This window comes from Papaver somniferum, chromosome 7 (assembly GCF_003573695.1).
Source record: "Papaver somniferum cultivar HN1 chromosome 7, ASM357369v1, whole genome shotgun sequence".
Classification (NCBI taxonomy): domain Eukaryota; kingdom Viridiplantae; phylum Streptophyta; class Magnoliopsida; order Ranunculales; family Papaveraceae; genus Papaver; species Papaver somniferum.
In genome coordinates this window covers 157,897,164-157,915,049 of record NC_039364.1, presented here as the reverse complement: position 1 = coordinate 157,915,049, position 17,886 = coordinate 157,897,164, and the positions used below count along the sequence as shown (strand labels likewise).

At 35.7% G+C, this 17,886-nt stretch overlaps 2 protein-coding genes across 2 annotated transcripts; both read left to right on the top strand.

Moving 5' to 3' along the window:
- Positions 1-9,938: 9,938 nt before the first annotated feature.
- LOC113293203 (myotrophin-like) lies at positions 9,939-12,219 on the top strand. The gene is made up of 5 exons (XM_026541916.1): positions 9,939-10,024; positions 10,117-10,185; positions 10,290-10,355; positions 10,453-10,626; positions 12,087-12,219. The coding sequence occupies exons 1-5, from the start codon at positions 10,009-10,011 to the stop codon at positions 12,212-12,214; spliced, it is 453 nt and encodes a 150-aa protein (XP_026397701.1). The 5' UTR covers positions 9,939-10,008; the 3' UTR covers positions 12,215-12,219.
- LOC113293202 (ankyrin repeat and protein kinase domain-containing protein 1-like) lies at positions 12,115-17,565 on the top strand. The gene is made up of 9 exons (XM_026541915.1): positions 12,115-12,227; positions 12,817-12,956; positions 13,237-13,323; positions 14,141-14,266; positions 14,509-14,661; positions 15,382-15,482; positions 16,210-16,380; positions 16,466-16,545; positions 17,272-17,565. The coding sequence occupies exons 2-6, from the start codon at positions 12,834-12,836 to the stop codon at positions 15,421-15,423; spliced, it is 531 nt and encodes a 176-aa protein (XP_026397700.1). The 5' UTR covers positions 12,115-12,227; positions 12,817-12,833; the 3' UTR covers positions 15,424-15,482; positions 16,210-16,380; positions 16,466-16,545; positions 17,272-17,565.
- The last annotated feature ends 321 nt before the right edge of the window (positions 17,566-17,886 follow it).

Genomic DNA, 17,886 nt, shown 5'->3' with positions numbered 1-17,886 from the left:
TGCCATAACAAATTTGAGATTTTTGTCTCTCCCCCTCAGAACATCAGCAAGAAGAGTTTGACGCAGCTTATCCGAACTACTTGACACCAAATCCAGATAATATAGCTTCCCACGCTTAACACCATAACCAATCGTTTGCTTCGTTGTGATGTCCTTAAAAACACAACATCAGGCCAAAATATCACTACACAATGTAAACTGATAGGAGATTACAGTCTAATGTAGGAACTACTAAGACAGAATCTAAGTTTAAAGTTTCAGTGAGAGATATTGACCCTTCACCAGAATTGGAGCTTGTGAGCCATTTGCAGTAGAGACTGTTTTTTGTAAGGATGGTTTAAGGGGAGAGATTTGTTTATAATCACATGTCATATGGTCTGTGGCACCGGAATCAACTATCCATGAATTATTCGAAACAAGTGAAAAACATTTAAAAACTTACCATCGTTACCTTTCCTTGCTACTGATGCATATATTACCATGGAATCCTTTCCTTTTTTTGTTGAAGCCATTGGAGCACCAGAATTTTTCTTTTTCTCCTTCTTCCTCTCCAGATGTTGATCCCACCAATATGGATATCCAACCAACTCGAAACACATGTCAATTGTATGTCCAGATTGATTACAGTGTGTACACTTAAGTGATGACTTGTCCACCTCAGTCTTTGAGTATATCTGAAAAGACCCTTTTTGATTGTACCGGTTTCGAGTTGCCATAGCAGCACGTTCAACTTCTTCCGATTCTTTTGCCATCATTGTACGTCGAACAGATTCACGACGAACGAGTGCATAACATGATTCCAATTCAGGAATATGATCCTTTCTCAAGATTTCACCACGGATCTGCTCAAAACTTTCATCTAATCCAGCAAGGAATATATGCACCCTTAGGCGCTGAATTGATTTTCGATAGGCTTCAATATCATTAGAATTATCCATAACCACCTTGTCACGATGATCCAACTCTCCAAATATTTCAGTTAGTTCTCCATAATAAATTGAGAGTGCTCTGCCATTTTGTTTTGCCGAAAACGCTCGTCGATTTAGAGTAAATACCCGCATCTCATCATCTCCATCATAAAAGGATTTAGATAATGCATCCCAAATCTCTCTAGCAGTAGGTAACCAGATATATCTCTTCATTATTTCAGGTGACATAGACATCAACAACCATCTCTTGACCTTTTGATAATCTGTGTGCCACTTCTCATATCTTGGATCTTCCTCGGTAGGTTTTCTTGTCCTTCCCATAATAAAGGAGGTTTTTTCTTTTTCAGCAATATGCATCTCCATGATTTGTGACCACAAATCATAGTTTGTTTCATCAAGAACAATCCCATCCTTGAATGATGCACCTTCATATTGAACGATAATAGGAGCATATTTGTTTTCCATCTGCCCTTTTTGTTTTGATTTATTTTGGTATAATTTTGAATCACTACCCATGATTCAACAACCCTAGCTCATAGATACCTTCTTCATAAATATAGGATTGAGAAGAAGATAATTCTTATTATGATAATCCTTTTTCAATTCTGGTTACACAGCTCATGAATATATAGAGCCCAATATTACGATAAAAAGATCCTATACACTAGGAAACAATATATTATCCTTAAATAAGGATATATATTAACACTCTCCATCAAGTTGGTGCATAGATATCACACATGCCCAACTTGTCCAGAAAACTCAAGTATTTTTTGCTTGACACTCCATGTGTGAGAATATCTACAAGTTGTTCTTCAGACCGAACCGGTGGCAGCTCAATAATGTTCTTGTCCAGCTTCTCCTTGATGAAGAACCTGTCAACCTCCACATGTTTAGTACGATCATCCTGAACAGGATTATGAGCAATATCACGCGCAGCTTTGTTATCACAATACAAAGTAATAGGATCCTTGAGAGGAATCCCCAAATCCTTAAGGAGAAGCCTCAAACACAAAGTTCCACAAATGTCATCTGCCATACCTCTGAATTCATCCTCTACACTTGATCGTGTAACAATATTTTGTTTCTTACTTCTCCAAGTAACTAAGTTACCTCCCACAAAGGTAATGTAGCCTGCAGTAGAACGTCTGCCATCTATTTCTCCTGCATAGTCAGAATCTGTATATGCCACAACCTTTCTATAATCTTCATTTTTAGAGAATAAAATTCCTTTTCCAGGAGCAGACTTCAAATACCTCAAAATACATAAAACTGCATCCATGTGTTGTTCACCTGGATTGTGCATGAATTGACTAACAACACTGAGCTCATAAGCAAGATCTGTCCTTGTGTGAGATAGATACATCAATCTCCCCACAAGTATTTGATATCTCCTTTTATCAGCAGGAACTTGATCAGGTTCAATACACAAATTTACCTTTTCTTCTAAAGGTGTATGGACTGGCTGACATGCTGACATGCCCACTTCTTTTAGCAGATCAAGAACATATTTCCTTTGTGATAAGAAAATTCCTTCACCGGATCGAGAAACTTCAATCCCAAGGAAGTATTTCAATGAACCAAGATCTTTCATTTGAAATTCCTTTGATAAGTATCTTTGCAAAGATTTCCTCTCCTCTGGATCATTTCCTGTCACCACCATATCATCTACATATATGATAAGAGACCAGGTCCTTGGAGATTGTTTTAGCCCATACAATGACTTGTTTAGCTTACATACCTTCTTACGATGAGATCCTGGAACTGAAAAGACCCTTTTTGATTGTACCGGTTTCGAGTTGCCATAGCAGCACGTTCAACTTCTTCCGATTCTTTTGCCATCATTGTACGTCGAACAGATTCACGACGAACGAGTGCATAACATGATTCCAATTCAGGAATATGATCCTTTCTCAAGATTTCACCACGGATCTGCTCAAAACTTTCATCTAATCCAGCAAGGAATATATGCACCCTTAGGTGCTGAATTGATTTTCGGTAGGCTTCAATATCATTAGAATTCTCCATAACCACCTTGTCACGATGATCCAACTCTCCAAATATTTCAGTTAGTTCTCCATAATAAATTGAGAGTGCTCTGCCATTTTGTTTTGCCGAAAACGCTCGTCGATTTAGAGTAAATACCCGCATCTCATCATCTCCATCATAAAAGGCTTTAGATAATGCATCCCAAATCTCTCTAGCAGTAGGTAACCAGATATATCTCTTCATGATTTCAGGTGACATAGACATCAACAACCATCTCTTGACCTTTTGATTATTTATGTGCCACTTCTCATATCTTGGATCTTCCTCTGTAGGTTTTCTTGTCCTTCCCATAATAAAGGAGGTTTTTTCTTTTTCAGCAATAAGCATCTCCATGATTTGTGACCACAAATCATAGTTTGTTTCATCAAGAACAATCCCATCCTTGAATGATGCACCTTCAGATTGAACGATAATAGGAGCAGATTTGTTTTCCATCTGCCCTTTGTTTTGATTTATTTTGGTATAATTTTGAATCACTACCCATGATTCAAGAACCCTAGCTCATAGATACCATCTTCATAAATATAGGATTGAGAAGAAGATAATTCTTATTATGATAATCCTTTTTCAATTCTGGTTACACATCTCATGAATATATAGAGCACAATATTACGATAAAGCAAAGATCCTATATACTAGGAAACAATATATATTATCCTTAAATAAGGATATATATTAACATTTGTATGGACCTCAAGGGTACCAAGATTTTCTTCTGTGGAATGAAGTAGACAGACGTTGGTTAACCTCATAACCCTATGGTCTTCATGCCTCCGCAGCTCCAGAGGAGGTCTCGGGCCGCCGAAAGGCGAAGTCACGCTATCTGATCCGGCAGAATTCTTCTTCCCGTCAGAACTATCAGCTGGACCGTACTGACGACCCTCATCACGAAATCTCCTGGCAATTTTTCTCCTTAACTCGTTACCAAGTCTAGCCTTATTAATCATGTGCATCTCCTCCAAATCATGAAGCTCAGTAAAACTACAAAGCGGTGGAAAGTTTACATATGAGTCGCGAACAATAGGTCCAACTCGCTCCGAGGATTCTCTCTTTAACTGAATTAACCGGTGACAAAGTTTTGATAGAGGAGCCACATACGTATCCGGAACCTCGGTAAATTTGTAAACCGGCGGACGGATAAAGTATGAGGTGGGAGCGTTATCTCCCGTTCTCTCCGAGGATTCGGGTACCTCCATTGGGGAAAAGAGAAACTCAAGAAAATTGATTGTTCGATTGACGATCAGCTACCTTAATCTTTTGATCGGAAATTAACCACCTTAAGAAGAATTTGTATCAATCGACAGAAAATACTTATATACAATATATAGCTTATGGTTCAGATCAAATTAGGAAACATACACTTTAAAGGAAAACCCCAGAGAAGGACATAAATCCAATGAGAGTCGGACTCCTCTGCTCTTATCAACTTAGGTGACCTTTTTTAACCCCAACGCATACCATATTTACAAAAATTCAAATGTCTCACTATTTGGGTTTATAAAGTTGGCTTTTTCAAGGCTTCTCTTAAATATAGCCCACACATTTATTAATCATAGCCCAAAAAATTTAAGTTAAAATGAAAACCAAAAATTAAAACGAAACACGTTTTAATTTTTTACTAGCAATTGTACTTAAATGTCCCTCTTACTCAAATCAATGTAAACCCTAACTTTTCTTTTTAATCATACTTAAAATTAATTATCATTGTTGCCGGTAGCAGAGGGAAAGAATTCATCCCATTCAAAGATATCCGACGGATGTAAGATTTGTAACCACCTTCAGTTATGGATATATACATTGATAACCATCATAATTAGCTCCTAATCAATTAAAAAAATTAACATGCCAAAGAAAAATCCTTACCTTTAATTGATAAAAAAAACTAAAAAATAATTATCCTATAAAAAGCATACAAAAAAATTATTTGCTAAAAGATATCTTAACAGATTATCCATCTTTTATCAACCCGGAAATAAAGAACATCGTTAGAACTTTTGCCAACATAAATAATAAAATTATTTATTTATTTATTTCATATACATTTAAATATGATTTTGAATAATAATATGCACGTATGTTGATTCAAATACAGTCGAATGCAAAAATATACGAGTCAAAAAAAATAAAAATAAAATTACAAAACAGAAAGGGTTTTTGAGGCTTTGACGGTTGGATAATATTTTGAGAGACAAACTTTTCATCCGACCATCCCAGTCTCACCACGGCCAAAGACATCCGACAGATGTAAGATTCGTAACATCCTTCAATTATTGATGTATGCATTGATAACCCTCATAATTAATTCCTCACCAGTTAAAAAAAAATGTATGCCAACAAAAAAATCCTTACTGTTTAAATGCTACAACTATGTAAAACTCTTTTAAAAAAAACAAAAAAAGTTGACTCATATCTTTTTTAAATCGAATTAGCCCACCTTCATCAACCTACAACAAATAACATTAGAACATTTACGGTTACAACATATAAACCCCTTATTTCTGCCTTGAAATAAATTAGCTGTCCTTCATCAGCCTGCAAAGAACAAAGAACATTATGTTAAGAGTACAAAAAATTCATTTTCATTTGATTCATTTTTTTTTTTGTTGGGAATAATCGAAAAATAAAAATAAATACATACATACAAGTGAGAACTATCCAAATAATGAATAGCCAAAACTTTTCACTTCAACCGTAGGCCTAATTTAATTTTAGTGAAAAACAAATACTATTTTAAAGCCATGAAGACTCGCAAGCTTGCATTCTTTGCAGCCTTACAAATGAGACAACAATCTAGCTTGGAGTCACATTCCTTTTCAAAGCTACAATTACACTGAACCTCAATCTTTTCATAAACCTTCTTGACTTTTTGGGTGGTTTCATTTTTCCTCTGAATCTTCTAATTTTTTTTTTTTATCTTCTTGATCATGATTGTCTTTTCCTCCATAACAACACGATTGAGCGTTGTCATCTGAATTTTCAATTACTGACCCATCACTATCACCAAATCTTTTTTTATTCTCATGATCCACCTTCAGCTTTTCAACTCCTGATGTTATTTTTATGGAGAATATTAAGAGATTCAGTAGATTTAAGGCTACAAGCAATATCTTCATCATTCTCGGTATTATTGAACAAAACGAAACTCGATTCTCTGCATTTAACTGTTTTAATTTCTCTAAAGCAGTCATTTGGTATCTCGGTCACTTTTGCTGCTAGCCTTTTCAGAACTTAATCCACCAATAAACGTTACAAACAGGGGCATCATAATTAAGGCTAAAATTTAGAACGTGCATTACATAATTAGGTTTCATATAACTCACTTTTTTCCTATTTTAAGTAAATCGAAGACAAATATTTATGGACGAAATAAGGGCAGAGTAGACTTAATGCTAAAAGCAATGCCTTGAACATGATCTAACTGCTCTGATCTTCCTCTCTGCTACCGGTTTTCTTCGCTTGATTATACTCCTCATCCCCCTAATCGTCCTCACCACATACACATATTATCGACCCATAATCACTAATTTACCATCACAATATTCATTTCACTGAAATACTTACCAATTAAGAAAATTACGTTCGTAGTATAAAGTATGCATGCATAAGAAACAATTGCTTTTATGATTAATATATTATTAGAAAAACCAAAGGAGCGTAATGGAAGTTGAAACTCTGACAAATCAAATATCCAGGATGAAGGAAAGAAGTCAGGAGAGATAGAATAAGAAACCCCGACTATGATAACTATACGGCCAAGACTTTGCAATGAACAATGAGGCATACAAACACTTGCAATCCGCGAACCAAGATGAGGCGAAACGAACAATTCTCCTGCCAAAATTTAGACCAAGACACCCTTTGGAGACGTCTAAATCTAAAACTGACAAAAAGATAACGAAACTTATCGAGACTGCTGAAAAATATCGTGAGGAATCGAGACAATGATATCGATGTTCCCTTGAGGAGGAAAATGAAGGAAAATCATACTGCATGCATCATTTGTACACGAAAATATTGATGATCCGTGAAGAGAATGAGAGAATAGATTTTTGGCTTCGGCAAAACCATACAATGCATATGACCTGGGATAATACATGAAAAAAATCACCAGAACATGTGGATAATGAAACACATGACGATAGTGCAGTGATCGAGGAAGAATTTCTGAGAGGATGTAATTATATGTATTTCTCATCCAATAAAGATTCAGCACAAAGATCTAAATACAACAAAAATCAGTATCAAAGACGGCCAATCTTTGGGGATTGACTAAAAATTTATTATTTCAGGGCAACATAAAATAATTTACCCAACATTTTTATCAGAAATTATTATTTTAATCAATTGCAAGTGTAACTGAATTTATAATTATTCCGATGACAAACATCTAAGATTTTCATAGCTACAAATTCTCATGGGCGAAAATAAATCTTATCAGAGGGTCCAAGAGCATAGCTCAGTGGTATCCCATCAACTCCAGTAAGGAGGAAGTCAGGAGTTCAATCCCCGCTGCCGTAAAGATTTGTAGTAGATTAGTTGTATAGTGGGTTTAGTGGTGTTGGCTCTGGCAGTGGGCCAGTTCAACTGGCTGGGTTCGGGTAGGGGCTTGTGTCCGGCTTTCGCGTATCAAAAATAAAAATAAAATAAATAAATCTTATCATAGTTTGTAGTATTTATTTAAATCATTCTGACCAAAAATTATTCTGTCTTATGCCGTGCCATTATAGCACGGGTTATTTCTAGTATCTTATATAAAGTTAATTAGATAATTAGCTTCTTTTTGTTGTTGTTGTCGCTGATGTTAATAAATGTGTGGGCTATATTTAAGAGAAGCCTTTTTCAATTGGACCCTGCTAGTAGTTTCTACGTTCCCCGATGGTCGGATCTCGTGGATAATTCCTGACCCTCAAAAAATTCAGTTTTTTGGTAATTAGCCCTTAAATTTGAATTCCCGGGTCTACAAGACGAGTAAAATGTGACTGTCGTTTTAATAACCAAGAGTTAAAATTTAATGGTTCTAATATCCTCTTGGGATATTTTGTCCAAAAATTTTATCCGGTTTTTACTAAGAGAAGCCTATATTTATCCGCGAAGTACACAATGCACCTGAGTGCAAAATGTATAATTCTGACGGAAAATAGGTTTTGGCTGGTTGCATCCGGGTGTATATTACATATTTTTTTGATTTTTATAGAAAAGATGTTTTGGTCAGGTTGCACCAGGGTGCATAATTCATATTCTTATAGAAAATAAATTTTGCCAGGTTGCACCTGGGTGCATAATGCATATTTTTATATGAAATAAATTTTGGCCAAGCTGCACCTAGGTGCATAATGCATATTTTTATAGGAAAGAAATTTTGGACAAGTTGCACCTGGGTGCATAATATATCCTCAGCCTAGTTTAAAATAATTATTTTTTTCTTTCGAATTTCATATCAACAATGGATCTTGCTTTATAGAGATTTTCGAACCCTTTTCAAAAGTATAAATTTTATTAAAATTGGACTTATATTATTTCGGAAGTTAAATTTTTTTTCGTGATTAATTTTAAATTGGAGTGAGAAAATAAATGAGAGAAAAAAAATATAAAAGAGAATAAAGTTTAAAGTACAGGGCATATAAGACTAAATTTCCTTGTGTCTTTCTCACCTAGACCTATAGTTTGTTTGTCTATTACTTTATTACTCTCATACTTTATGGGTTATAGTCATATGATCCCATTTTCCGCAAAAAATTTCAACCCGCGGTCAATATATCATTTCCGTTTTCATTATAGGCTATGATGTACATCTTCACAGGAATGATCTTTCCATTTGAAAAGACACAAAATTGGTTAAAAAGATCAAAATCAACAATTCCTGGGTGAAATGGACAGTTAGATTTTGATACTGTTTAAATAAACAAAAATGTAAAAATAGGCAGGATGTAACCAGTTTCATCGTGCCCATTTTCAAATATTTTTTCTTATTTTTAATTTACACATGATGTATCCAGTTTCATCCTTGCTATTTTTTCAAATATCCTTACTATTTTATTTTTTTTTGGCCATTTCACCCAAATTATTTTCGGAAAATGGGTCATTTGTCCAAATATTTTTAAATCACGGTTCAAATGGATGAGTAAAAAATAGTTTGGGTGAAATAGCCAAAAAAAAATAGTAAGGATGAAACTGGATACATCCTGTGTAAATTAAAAATAAAAAAAAATATTTGAAAATGGGCACGATGAAACTGATTACATCCTGTCTATTTTTACATTTTTGTCCATTTAAACAGTATCAAAATCTAACTGTCCATTTCACCCAGGAATTGTTGATTTTGGTCTTTTTAACCAATTTTGTGAATTATTTTTTACTCGGCCATTTGAACCGTGATTTAAAAATATTTGAACAAATGACCCATTTTCTGTTGAAAAGAATGGAAGCATAACTAGGAAGTAGGAAATGTGTCTTACCTTCAATTGCCCAATGATCCTCCGAGGTTTGAGTGAGTAGCTAGACCCAACAATTTTTGGTGTGATCCATTTCCAAAAAACAATCTACAAGGATGCCAGGCGACAGATTATGACGTAGTGCCAAACAAGAGCAAAAGAAAGAAAGAAAGAAAAACAAACAAACAAGAAATCAGTTTTGTGCCGTGGTAACAACTGAATATGCATCATACTGATCTTCTTCTGTCCATGACGTTTTCGTAAACGAAGCTTTAAACGTAGACTCGATTCATTCGAAACGTGGGTCAACAAATATAGAAGCTTTTAGGCCTGTATCGGTACCATGCTCCCAATGATGCGGTGAGTTTTAAATACCTCCAATTACTTGTAGGTCAACAAATACGAAATGTTTTCACCTAACTGTTTCGTACCCTGACATTTCTTGGCGCGTCTTCGCTATTCTCAATGTTAATTCATAAATACAGAAAATGAAAAAGAAAAAGAAAAACTCGCTATAGTAATATAAAAATCTCTCTCCACTCTCCTCTCCCCTTTTCCTCACACAAAAACACACCAATCTCCAGTCTGGAAACCCTAAAATGGAGAACAATCAAAGTTCGTTTTTCTTTCTCTTTGCAGCTCTAGTTCTAGGTCTAATTCTGAATCTTCTTCTGGTTTCTAACATTTTCGTTTTCTGATCTTAGCAGCTCCAACAAAACAACGATATATTATTGCCGGCCCGGATAAAGTTGAGATCAACAGATCTTATGCTCCATGTCTGTATTCTTCCTTTTCAAAACCCCTGAGCTTCTCCTATTTTTTTTTTATTTTTTTTATTTTTTGATCTTGATTTTGATTTTGATTTTGACTCTGATTGCAGCCCGTAGATCGTCGTATTTTGATCTTCTAGATTCTGCATACACTGGGAATCTAGATCGTTTCAAGAGTAAGCTCAAATATACATAGTTTGATTAGTTTTTTTTCTTCCCTTTTTTGTGTACTACTTATAAGATAGTTGTATTTTATGTTTGGGTGATTTTCAGTTATAGCTTCAAGGTACGATGACAGAGGGGATGGATTAGCAATAACGGTCGAACGTCTTAAGGATAGACTTGGAAGAGGATCTCTTATTTTTGCTGCTGCTGGAGGAAGCGTAAATGTCTGTAGATACTTGATTGAAGAGTTGAATCTTGATATCGATGTGAAAGATTACCATGGTAATATCTTCTTTTCAATGATTTGCTTTTGATCTTGTTTTCATAGAAAATAAACTCCTAGCTCTTAACAAATGTCCATTTATTGCTTCATTTTCTTGGATTTCGTTATTGATTAGGAAAAAATTGTTAGGGTAATTCTGTCAACTATGATCCTTGTGGTCAACAAGATGTGGTGGATCTTGCTAAAGTTGTTTGCTAGAAGAATAAAAATTTAAGCACTTGGTTGTTTATTTTGTCGTTTTGGGTTGATGATCTCACCATGCACTATTCTTCACTTTTTTATTCGCGGCCGCCTTCTCCAGAAGGACGCCACATAACTAGTATGCTTTCCATATACTGACTGAACAGACATAGTGTAGGGGACTGAAATGGAACTGGGATATTCTTTGATCAATTAGGTTTTGGTATTTTTCCCTGTTAGAAAAAACGATTTAAAATTACCAATTTTTCCATGGACTGTGTTTTGATCCCTAGACCTGTTGCCCATTAGTTGTTTTTTCTTTTGAATAGATAAAACAATAGTCCCACATTGACTAAAATCTAAAGAGTTTTAGACATAAATACCATAGAGTTGGCTATAAGGGCATGGCCCTTGGGTCATTAGACTTTTGTGCTTGGGGGGAGGCTTAGACTAGGGCAAGGTTGCCTTTCCCGTACGCGCGGTGCTTCGCATAGAAGCACGCCGCCGCCGTCCGTCCGGTCGGGCTCGGGTGTGGGTGTGGGTGTGGGTGTGGGTTTGGTACGTGTTTTCCACACAAGTAGAAGAATCTTTTCTTTGTCTGAACGTGCTTGTCTTGGCTTTTTTGTCTGCACGAGTTTTCTCCTGACTTCTTTGTCTGAACGTGCTTGTCTTGGCTTCTTTGTCTGTACGTGTTTTGTCCTGGCTCTCTTGTATGTACGTATTTGGCTTGGCAGCAACACACTGCTCCATGCCTGTCAAAACAACTTTTCTTGCACTATCTTTAACCCAACATAACCAGTTTTTCCTGTCATACGCATGGGTTTTCTTTCTTGTTTGTAACTACACAAACACTATATAAGAGAGTAGTTGTAATCTCATAAGACATACCATAGAGAAATATCTCTTCTACTCTCCCTCAGTTTTTCTATAAACATCTCTTCTACTGTTTTAAGTTCGGCCAAGCTCTAAGGGTACCCTCATTGTATGCTACATTGAGGGGTACTAACTGTAGTTGTATCCTGGAGGTGACTCGCCAACTGCTGTAGCATCTCAGAGGAGTGGCAGGCGATATTGCCTTTAGGACAGCGTAGTCTACGTGCCTCTACATTCTCTGTGCAGCAACATCAGCAACATTATTTTGTGCTAAGTATCTTCTTCTCAGTTACTTTATTAGTAATTTTCTCAACAATAACTATATATCCTTCCTTGTGAATCGTAAAGGGAAACAACCTCTTTAACTGAAATAAAAATTTATCTTACAGTTGTTTCTGTTTTTCAGGTGGAACTCCCTTATGTTATGGAGCTGTAAAAGGACATCTGAACTCTGTAGAGTATCTTCTTGAGAAGGGTGCCAATCCTAATGGTTCAAATGACCCGAATAGTACATTTAATGCTCCTTTGCATTAGGCTATATTAGGAGGTACCTCCCATATCTTTAACCTAGGAACAAAACTTTACATTCTTACAAAGCTACTTGTTTTCTGTATATATATATATGTATGTCTGTGTGCGTGCGTGCACTTGTTTATATTTTCCTCTTAATCTTTAGTAAGTGAAAGCAATTTGACCCTGTATTTGAATGTTGGTTAAGGCTTATATGAATTTTCTCTTAAAACTTTTTATCTCCATAAGTTCATTTGTTAGAATTTGTTTACCTTGTTTGGATTTTTGTGGAGCAGTGGAAGATTGAGGTTTACGGCTTACCTGCCACATAAAGGCAGAAACTCAGTACATGAATATTTACTTTAGGAGGAGTTGGATACTTAGATGTATACTTGAATGTGAATATGTTGGGAATCTCTTGTAGTGAACCTTGAGATATAACTTAATACTTCACCTTGGTGCTCGGACTAACTAGAGCAATGTAGATTCTTCCGCGTTGCTACTTCTTTATCACAAAAATAGCTTAAAGACACAGCCTATTTCTTCTATAATATTATTATTTTTTACTTTATTTTGCAACTGGAGATACAATTAGGCGTGGGTTTCATATGCCGTTTTATATGCAGGAGATATAAAGATACAGATGTTGTTACTTTCAAAAGGTGCTTGCGTTAATTTTGTGATCACATCTGGGGCAGCCCTATATTATGCTGCTGTTGGTGATCAGCTTGATTCTGTTAAACTTTTGTTGGATCACCATGCGGATGTAAGTTGACTTTTCCTCGCCTAAATAAACAGCTAATCTTTTTCAAGTTGTTGAGCAACAAAGAAAAATGAAACAGGACAGTGTAACAATCTTTTAGTTATGTTTTATATAAAAAGGAGGAAGATATACCTTTTTGGCGTTTTAGAAACTTTATGCAACTCCTTCAGTTACTGCTGTAAACCCGAAAAGAGTATTGTGTAGTGCACAACGGATTTTTAGTACCATTGGTTTTCCAACTTGGTGGGGCTGTCACTAAATCTATGATCCTTCCTATATACAGCCTAATGTAGTGTTGCGGGGTCTGATTACACCGCTGACAGCGAGTATTCTTAACGATTCACTGCAAATGACGGATCTTTTACTACAGGTAAAGAAAGGTCTCAACCTTCTGGTGGCACAATCTGTTATTATTTTCTCAGAGGGTTAGGAGAAGTTTTGCGAGTAGTAACTAAAGTATTTATTTGTCCACTCACAATGACATTTTGAAGGAATTTACTCAATATGTACATTTAGTGGATCTAGATTACAATTCTTGCTTGTATGAAAAGACTCATCCCTTTGTTTACCTGTTTGACAATTTCCAAGTAAAACCACTGGTAGTAAATTTTTGAAGTTATATTTGAGTTTGCTTCTGAACTTCTTTATCAGTTTGTGCCATTTTCTTATGTTTGTGTATAGCTTATTTATTTTCTAGGTCAAAAGATAATTGTTAACTCAAGATATGAGGACTGTTACACAAGTTGGTGCTGCACACAATCCCAGAGTCGGGAACCCTTAGTACCCCATACCCTGGTTAATCAACCCCAAGTTGTATTAATGTGGTTTGCATGGATGCAGCGCCCATAATTTACCATTTTGCCTTATTGAAAATTATGATGTAAAACAATGTTTAGATTGCTGGTCATAGGCGCACATAACTTACATGTGCTTAAAATTAATGTGTCTGGTTCATCAAAATTGGAAACCTGAACATAAAATAAATAAAAGCATAATAATGTGAAAGATAATTGTGGACATGTGGAAAACTCTCAAAGCATAATACTCCGGGTTACATGCTAGTGTCATTCTTATCTCAGATTTTTCTCGATCATGTAGTGCATTGTCTTCCTTAACTTTTATGTAATTTTTTCGCATATCTTGATAACTAATAAACTCTTTTTTTTTTTTTCTTTGCATCTGTCTAGGCTGGTGCTGACCCAAATGCCGAATCACGCGGAATTGCCCCTCTGCGATATGTAGTAGATTATGGGCTAACACAGTTTATCGTGCCCTTACTGGAGGCTGGTGCTGATCCAAATGCTACGGATAATGTACGGATACCTAATACTTGGCCTTTTAATTCATTTCTCTCAAGTTCAAACTTCTTCCGAAATCTATTTGGTTTGCTAAGATATCCTACTTGCATGAAAACCTATATCTTGAGAATGTGAGTAGCATGCTGGTCTGGTGTGACTAATTCTTCCACCAGAAGTCAAGAGAATTGGCAATACCATTTGAGAGAACTGGTTGACTGGCTTATGGAATCCAACTTCTCTTTATTTTTGAAACACAGGAAGGCATGACTGCAGTAGAAATTGCTGCTAAAGAGGGCAAGAGTGAAATTGTTGAGATTCTATTTCCTGTGACTTCTTGCATTCCAACATATCCAAGTTGGACCATTGGTGGACTTATGGAGCATGTGCATTCTGAGGCCGCCAGAAAGAAGGTACAGAATCTTACACATTTGATGAGTTGACTTTTATTCGTAATTATGGTGATAACTTAGCGTATTAAGAAAAGTATGGTGAGGTACTTCTGTCTGTTTGCACCTATAGTAATCCTTTGCAACCTTGACCTTTATTGATTGCGCACCAGTCTATTGCCCCACCGCTCCGCTCCACCTTATTGGTTAATAAATTTCTCAACCACTGATATGTATATGCCATTTGAATTATTTGGCTCTTACTTCTCCATATACAAGTTCTACATTATCCATTAAGCTTCAAATTAGTTTATCCAGCCCCTTACGTTCGGAATTAGAGGTACATTTACAACATCATAATACAACTCTTAAAACTGCATGTTATGGGATTGCTGCCTAAATAAGGGCCAAATTTTATCAAGAATTCTAGACCACTGTATCTTTTACAAATTCAAGCAGTAAGGATTGGATACTTTATAATGACAAGGGAACAACTAAAGGCTTTAGAGCTCATCTGCACTTCTTGGCTAAAATCTTTTTAGAAAAAAGTCAGCAATTCAAAAAGAATATAAGAAAACTAAAGGACGGATAACATGTTTCACGTTATGATTAATCAGTGCAGAACTATCTTCTCACAGCTTCTACTCTTTGTTGCCATCACCGCCATTTTACATTATAAATGCCTTGTACTTCCAGTTTGTTTCTGAATTCTTTAACAATACAAATTTTCGAACTTTCGAACAGAGAAACCTGAAGGTTCTGAGAAAGTTATTCAAGAAAAAATGAACGGTGCAGAAGCATTTCAGGAAAGGCAGTATTCGCTGGCAGCATTGTGGTACTCAAAGGTATTGAATTATCCTTAACTTTGAAAGCAAATGATCCCTCAGTAACATAATGGTAATTGAATGACACTTTACTTTTGCATAGCCTATGAGTATTGTTACTGAAGGTGAATATTTTTGTCTTCGAGCTTTACATGTATATTTCTGATTGCACACAATGAATAAGACAATGGTATATGAGTGTAATGCTAGTTATCAGCTTGTTTGGTATAATATGCAGGTTGAGTTCAATACCGTTAATTGGTATTATCTTTTTCCAATTCTACCATGAGTGTTTGAAATTTCATCGTAAAAGACAATAAGATGAACCATTTTCCAGATGGGGCAACCAAGTTGCTTTAACCTTCACTTAACCACATGAGAAAGTAAGGTGTACATCACATTTCCATTATACAGTAGAATGGCTGTATGCTTCTGGAGTAGACTTACAGCTGAAAGCTACCATAATTATGATCTTTAAAAAGTTGACTAGTAGTTATTACGGAATAGTTATTACGGAATTCTCGATATCTGGTAGTGCATCGATCTATGGGAAGTTAAGAACATATTTATGTCATGGTATAATCAATTATATTTGTGTCTTATGAATGGCATTATGAAGTTTCCATCCAGCCAATTTTTACCTGTGTTAGATTTGTTTTAAAAGTTCTAGTTTCTCACTGTCTGAACTACTTGTTTAATACTTCACCTTTTCATTCTCATAATCCTATTTTTGATGATGGAAATGTAGGCGTTGGAAATTGCTCCAACAGATGCAACTCTACTATCCAATAGGAGTGCATGTTATGCATGTATGCAAGATGGACCTGAAGCACTAAAGGATGCAACTGAATGCATATCTTTAAGGCCTGATTGGCCAAAGGCACACTACAGGGCAGGCGTAGCTCTCAAAATTCTGAAAGTCTGTGTCTTTTCCTCTGCTTTGCTTTTTAGGTTTTTCCTAGACAAATCACATCATAAGTTATTTGTTGCATTTGTTATCACAGAGGTATGGCGAAGCAGCAGACGCCTTTTATAAAGGTTTGACGCTGGATCCTGAAAACAAAGAGCTTGAAGATGCATTCAGGTTCAGTTTTATCGACCTTTGTTAGGAATTCTATTTCCATGTTTATAGATATTAAATATGTCATTCATTCACCATCAAGACAGATAATTAAAGTGCTTGGATTCCCATTCTAATTTGGCAACCAATTTGGTTGTCTAAAGGTCCCTTGTGTTTTCTAGATATCACTGTCTCTACATTTTGCCTATTAGAAATGTATTGTTCCTTTTCCTAAAGAACTTTGTCTAGAATAACCACATCTTCAAGAAATGTGATTTACAGAATCATTAGACTTAAGACCCCATATTTGAAAGGGGTCAAACCTGTACCCATAACTTACATGGCCATAGTATTTACTGGTTAAACCCGATTGAAATCGCATGATGGGATTTTCATGCATGACCGATATGAAACATCAGTCAGTCGTCAATGTTACGCATGGTTTCACAACCTTTATGAGCCATAAACTTTTGTCAAGTGGGTGTGGGTGGGAGAACAAATATCATTTCTGTTTTGCCAAATTTGTTTGAAGCAGAATAAGAAGTAGAATGTAAAAACTTGTAATATTTTCTAAACCTTCTCTTATTTTGTTTTTGGTTTAATTACCCCATTAATTTCTCCTTACTCTGTAGCCATTCGATTATTAAATCTGAAGAGAGTGTTGTATCCTTTAATAACAAGAAACTCCTATAATAATTTTCCTGTTTTACGACCTGGCATAGATTAACTTTTTCTTGTTTGTGCTTACAGGGATGCTAATGAAGCTAGATTGAAGTCCATCGTCCCACAACCATAGGAAGAAGAAGACGATAGCAGTAAACTGGCAATATATTATCTTTACTAGAAGACGCTTTTGTGACCAACTTTTGTATAGGCTCCTACTGAAAGGGATTTTCCTCACATCTTAACTATTTGTGACATACCATAGGGTTCTTACATTTCAACGATTAGTGTCTTTCTATTCCACGTCGATTTCTGTTAATGAAGGGCTCTTTTAACTTCTTATATCATGTCTCTAGTAGGTGTGTAAGTAAGTCATTTATGTTCTTGAGACAATCTATAAGCACTAGTGTTTACCGGCGAAGGATTAGCATTGATTTTCTTTAATATGTTCCGTAGAATATGACAAGCTAATTTTAGACCAAAACCATTAGGGTCGGAGATAAACCATGTGAAAACTACAGACAAACCCATTCTTCAGATTTTCTCCATTGTGAAACCCACGCCCAGAAATCTACAAGCGCGCACCCATTTTCTCAGTGAAAATTTCTCCCACACCCAGATTTTCTAAAATTGTGTTATTCCGAGATTTCTTTTCTTTGTTCATAAAACGAGAGGCAAAAAGAGGAACTACGAGATCAGAGA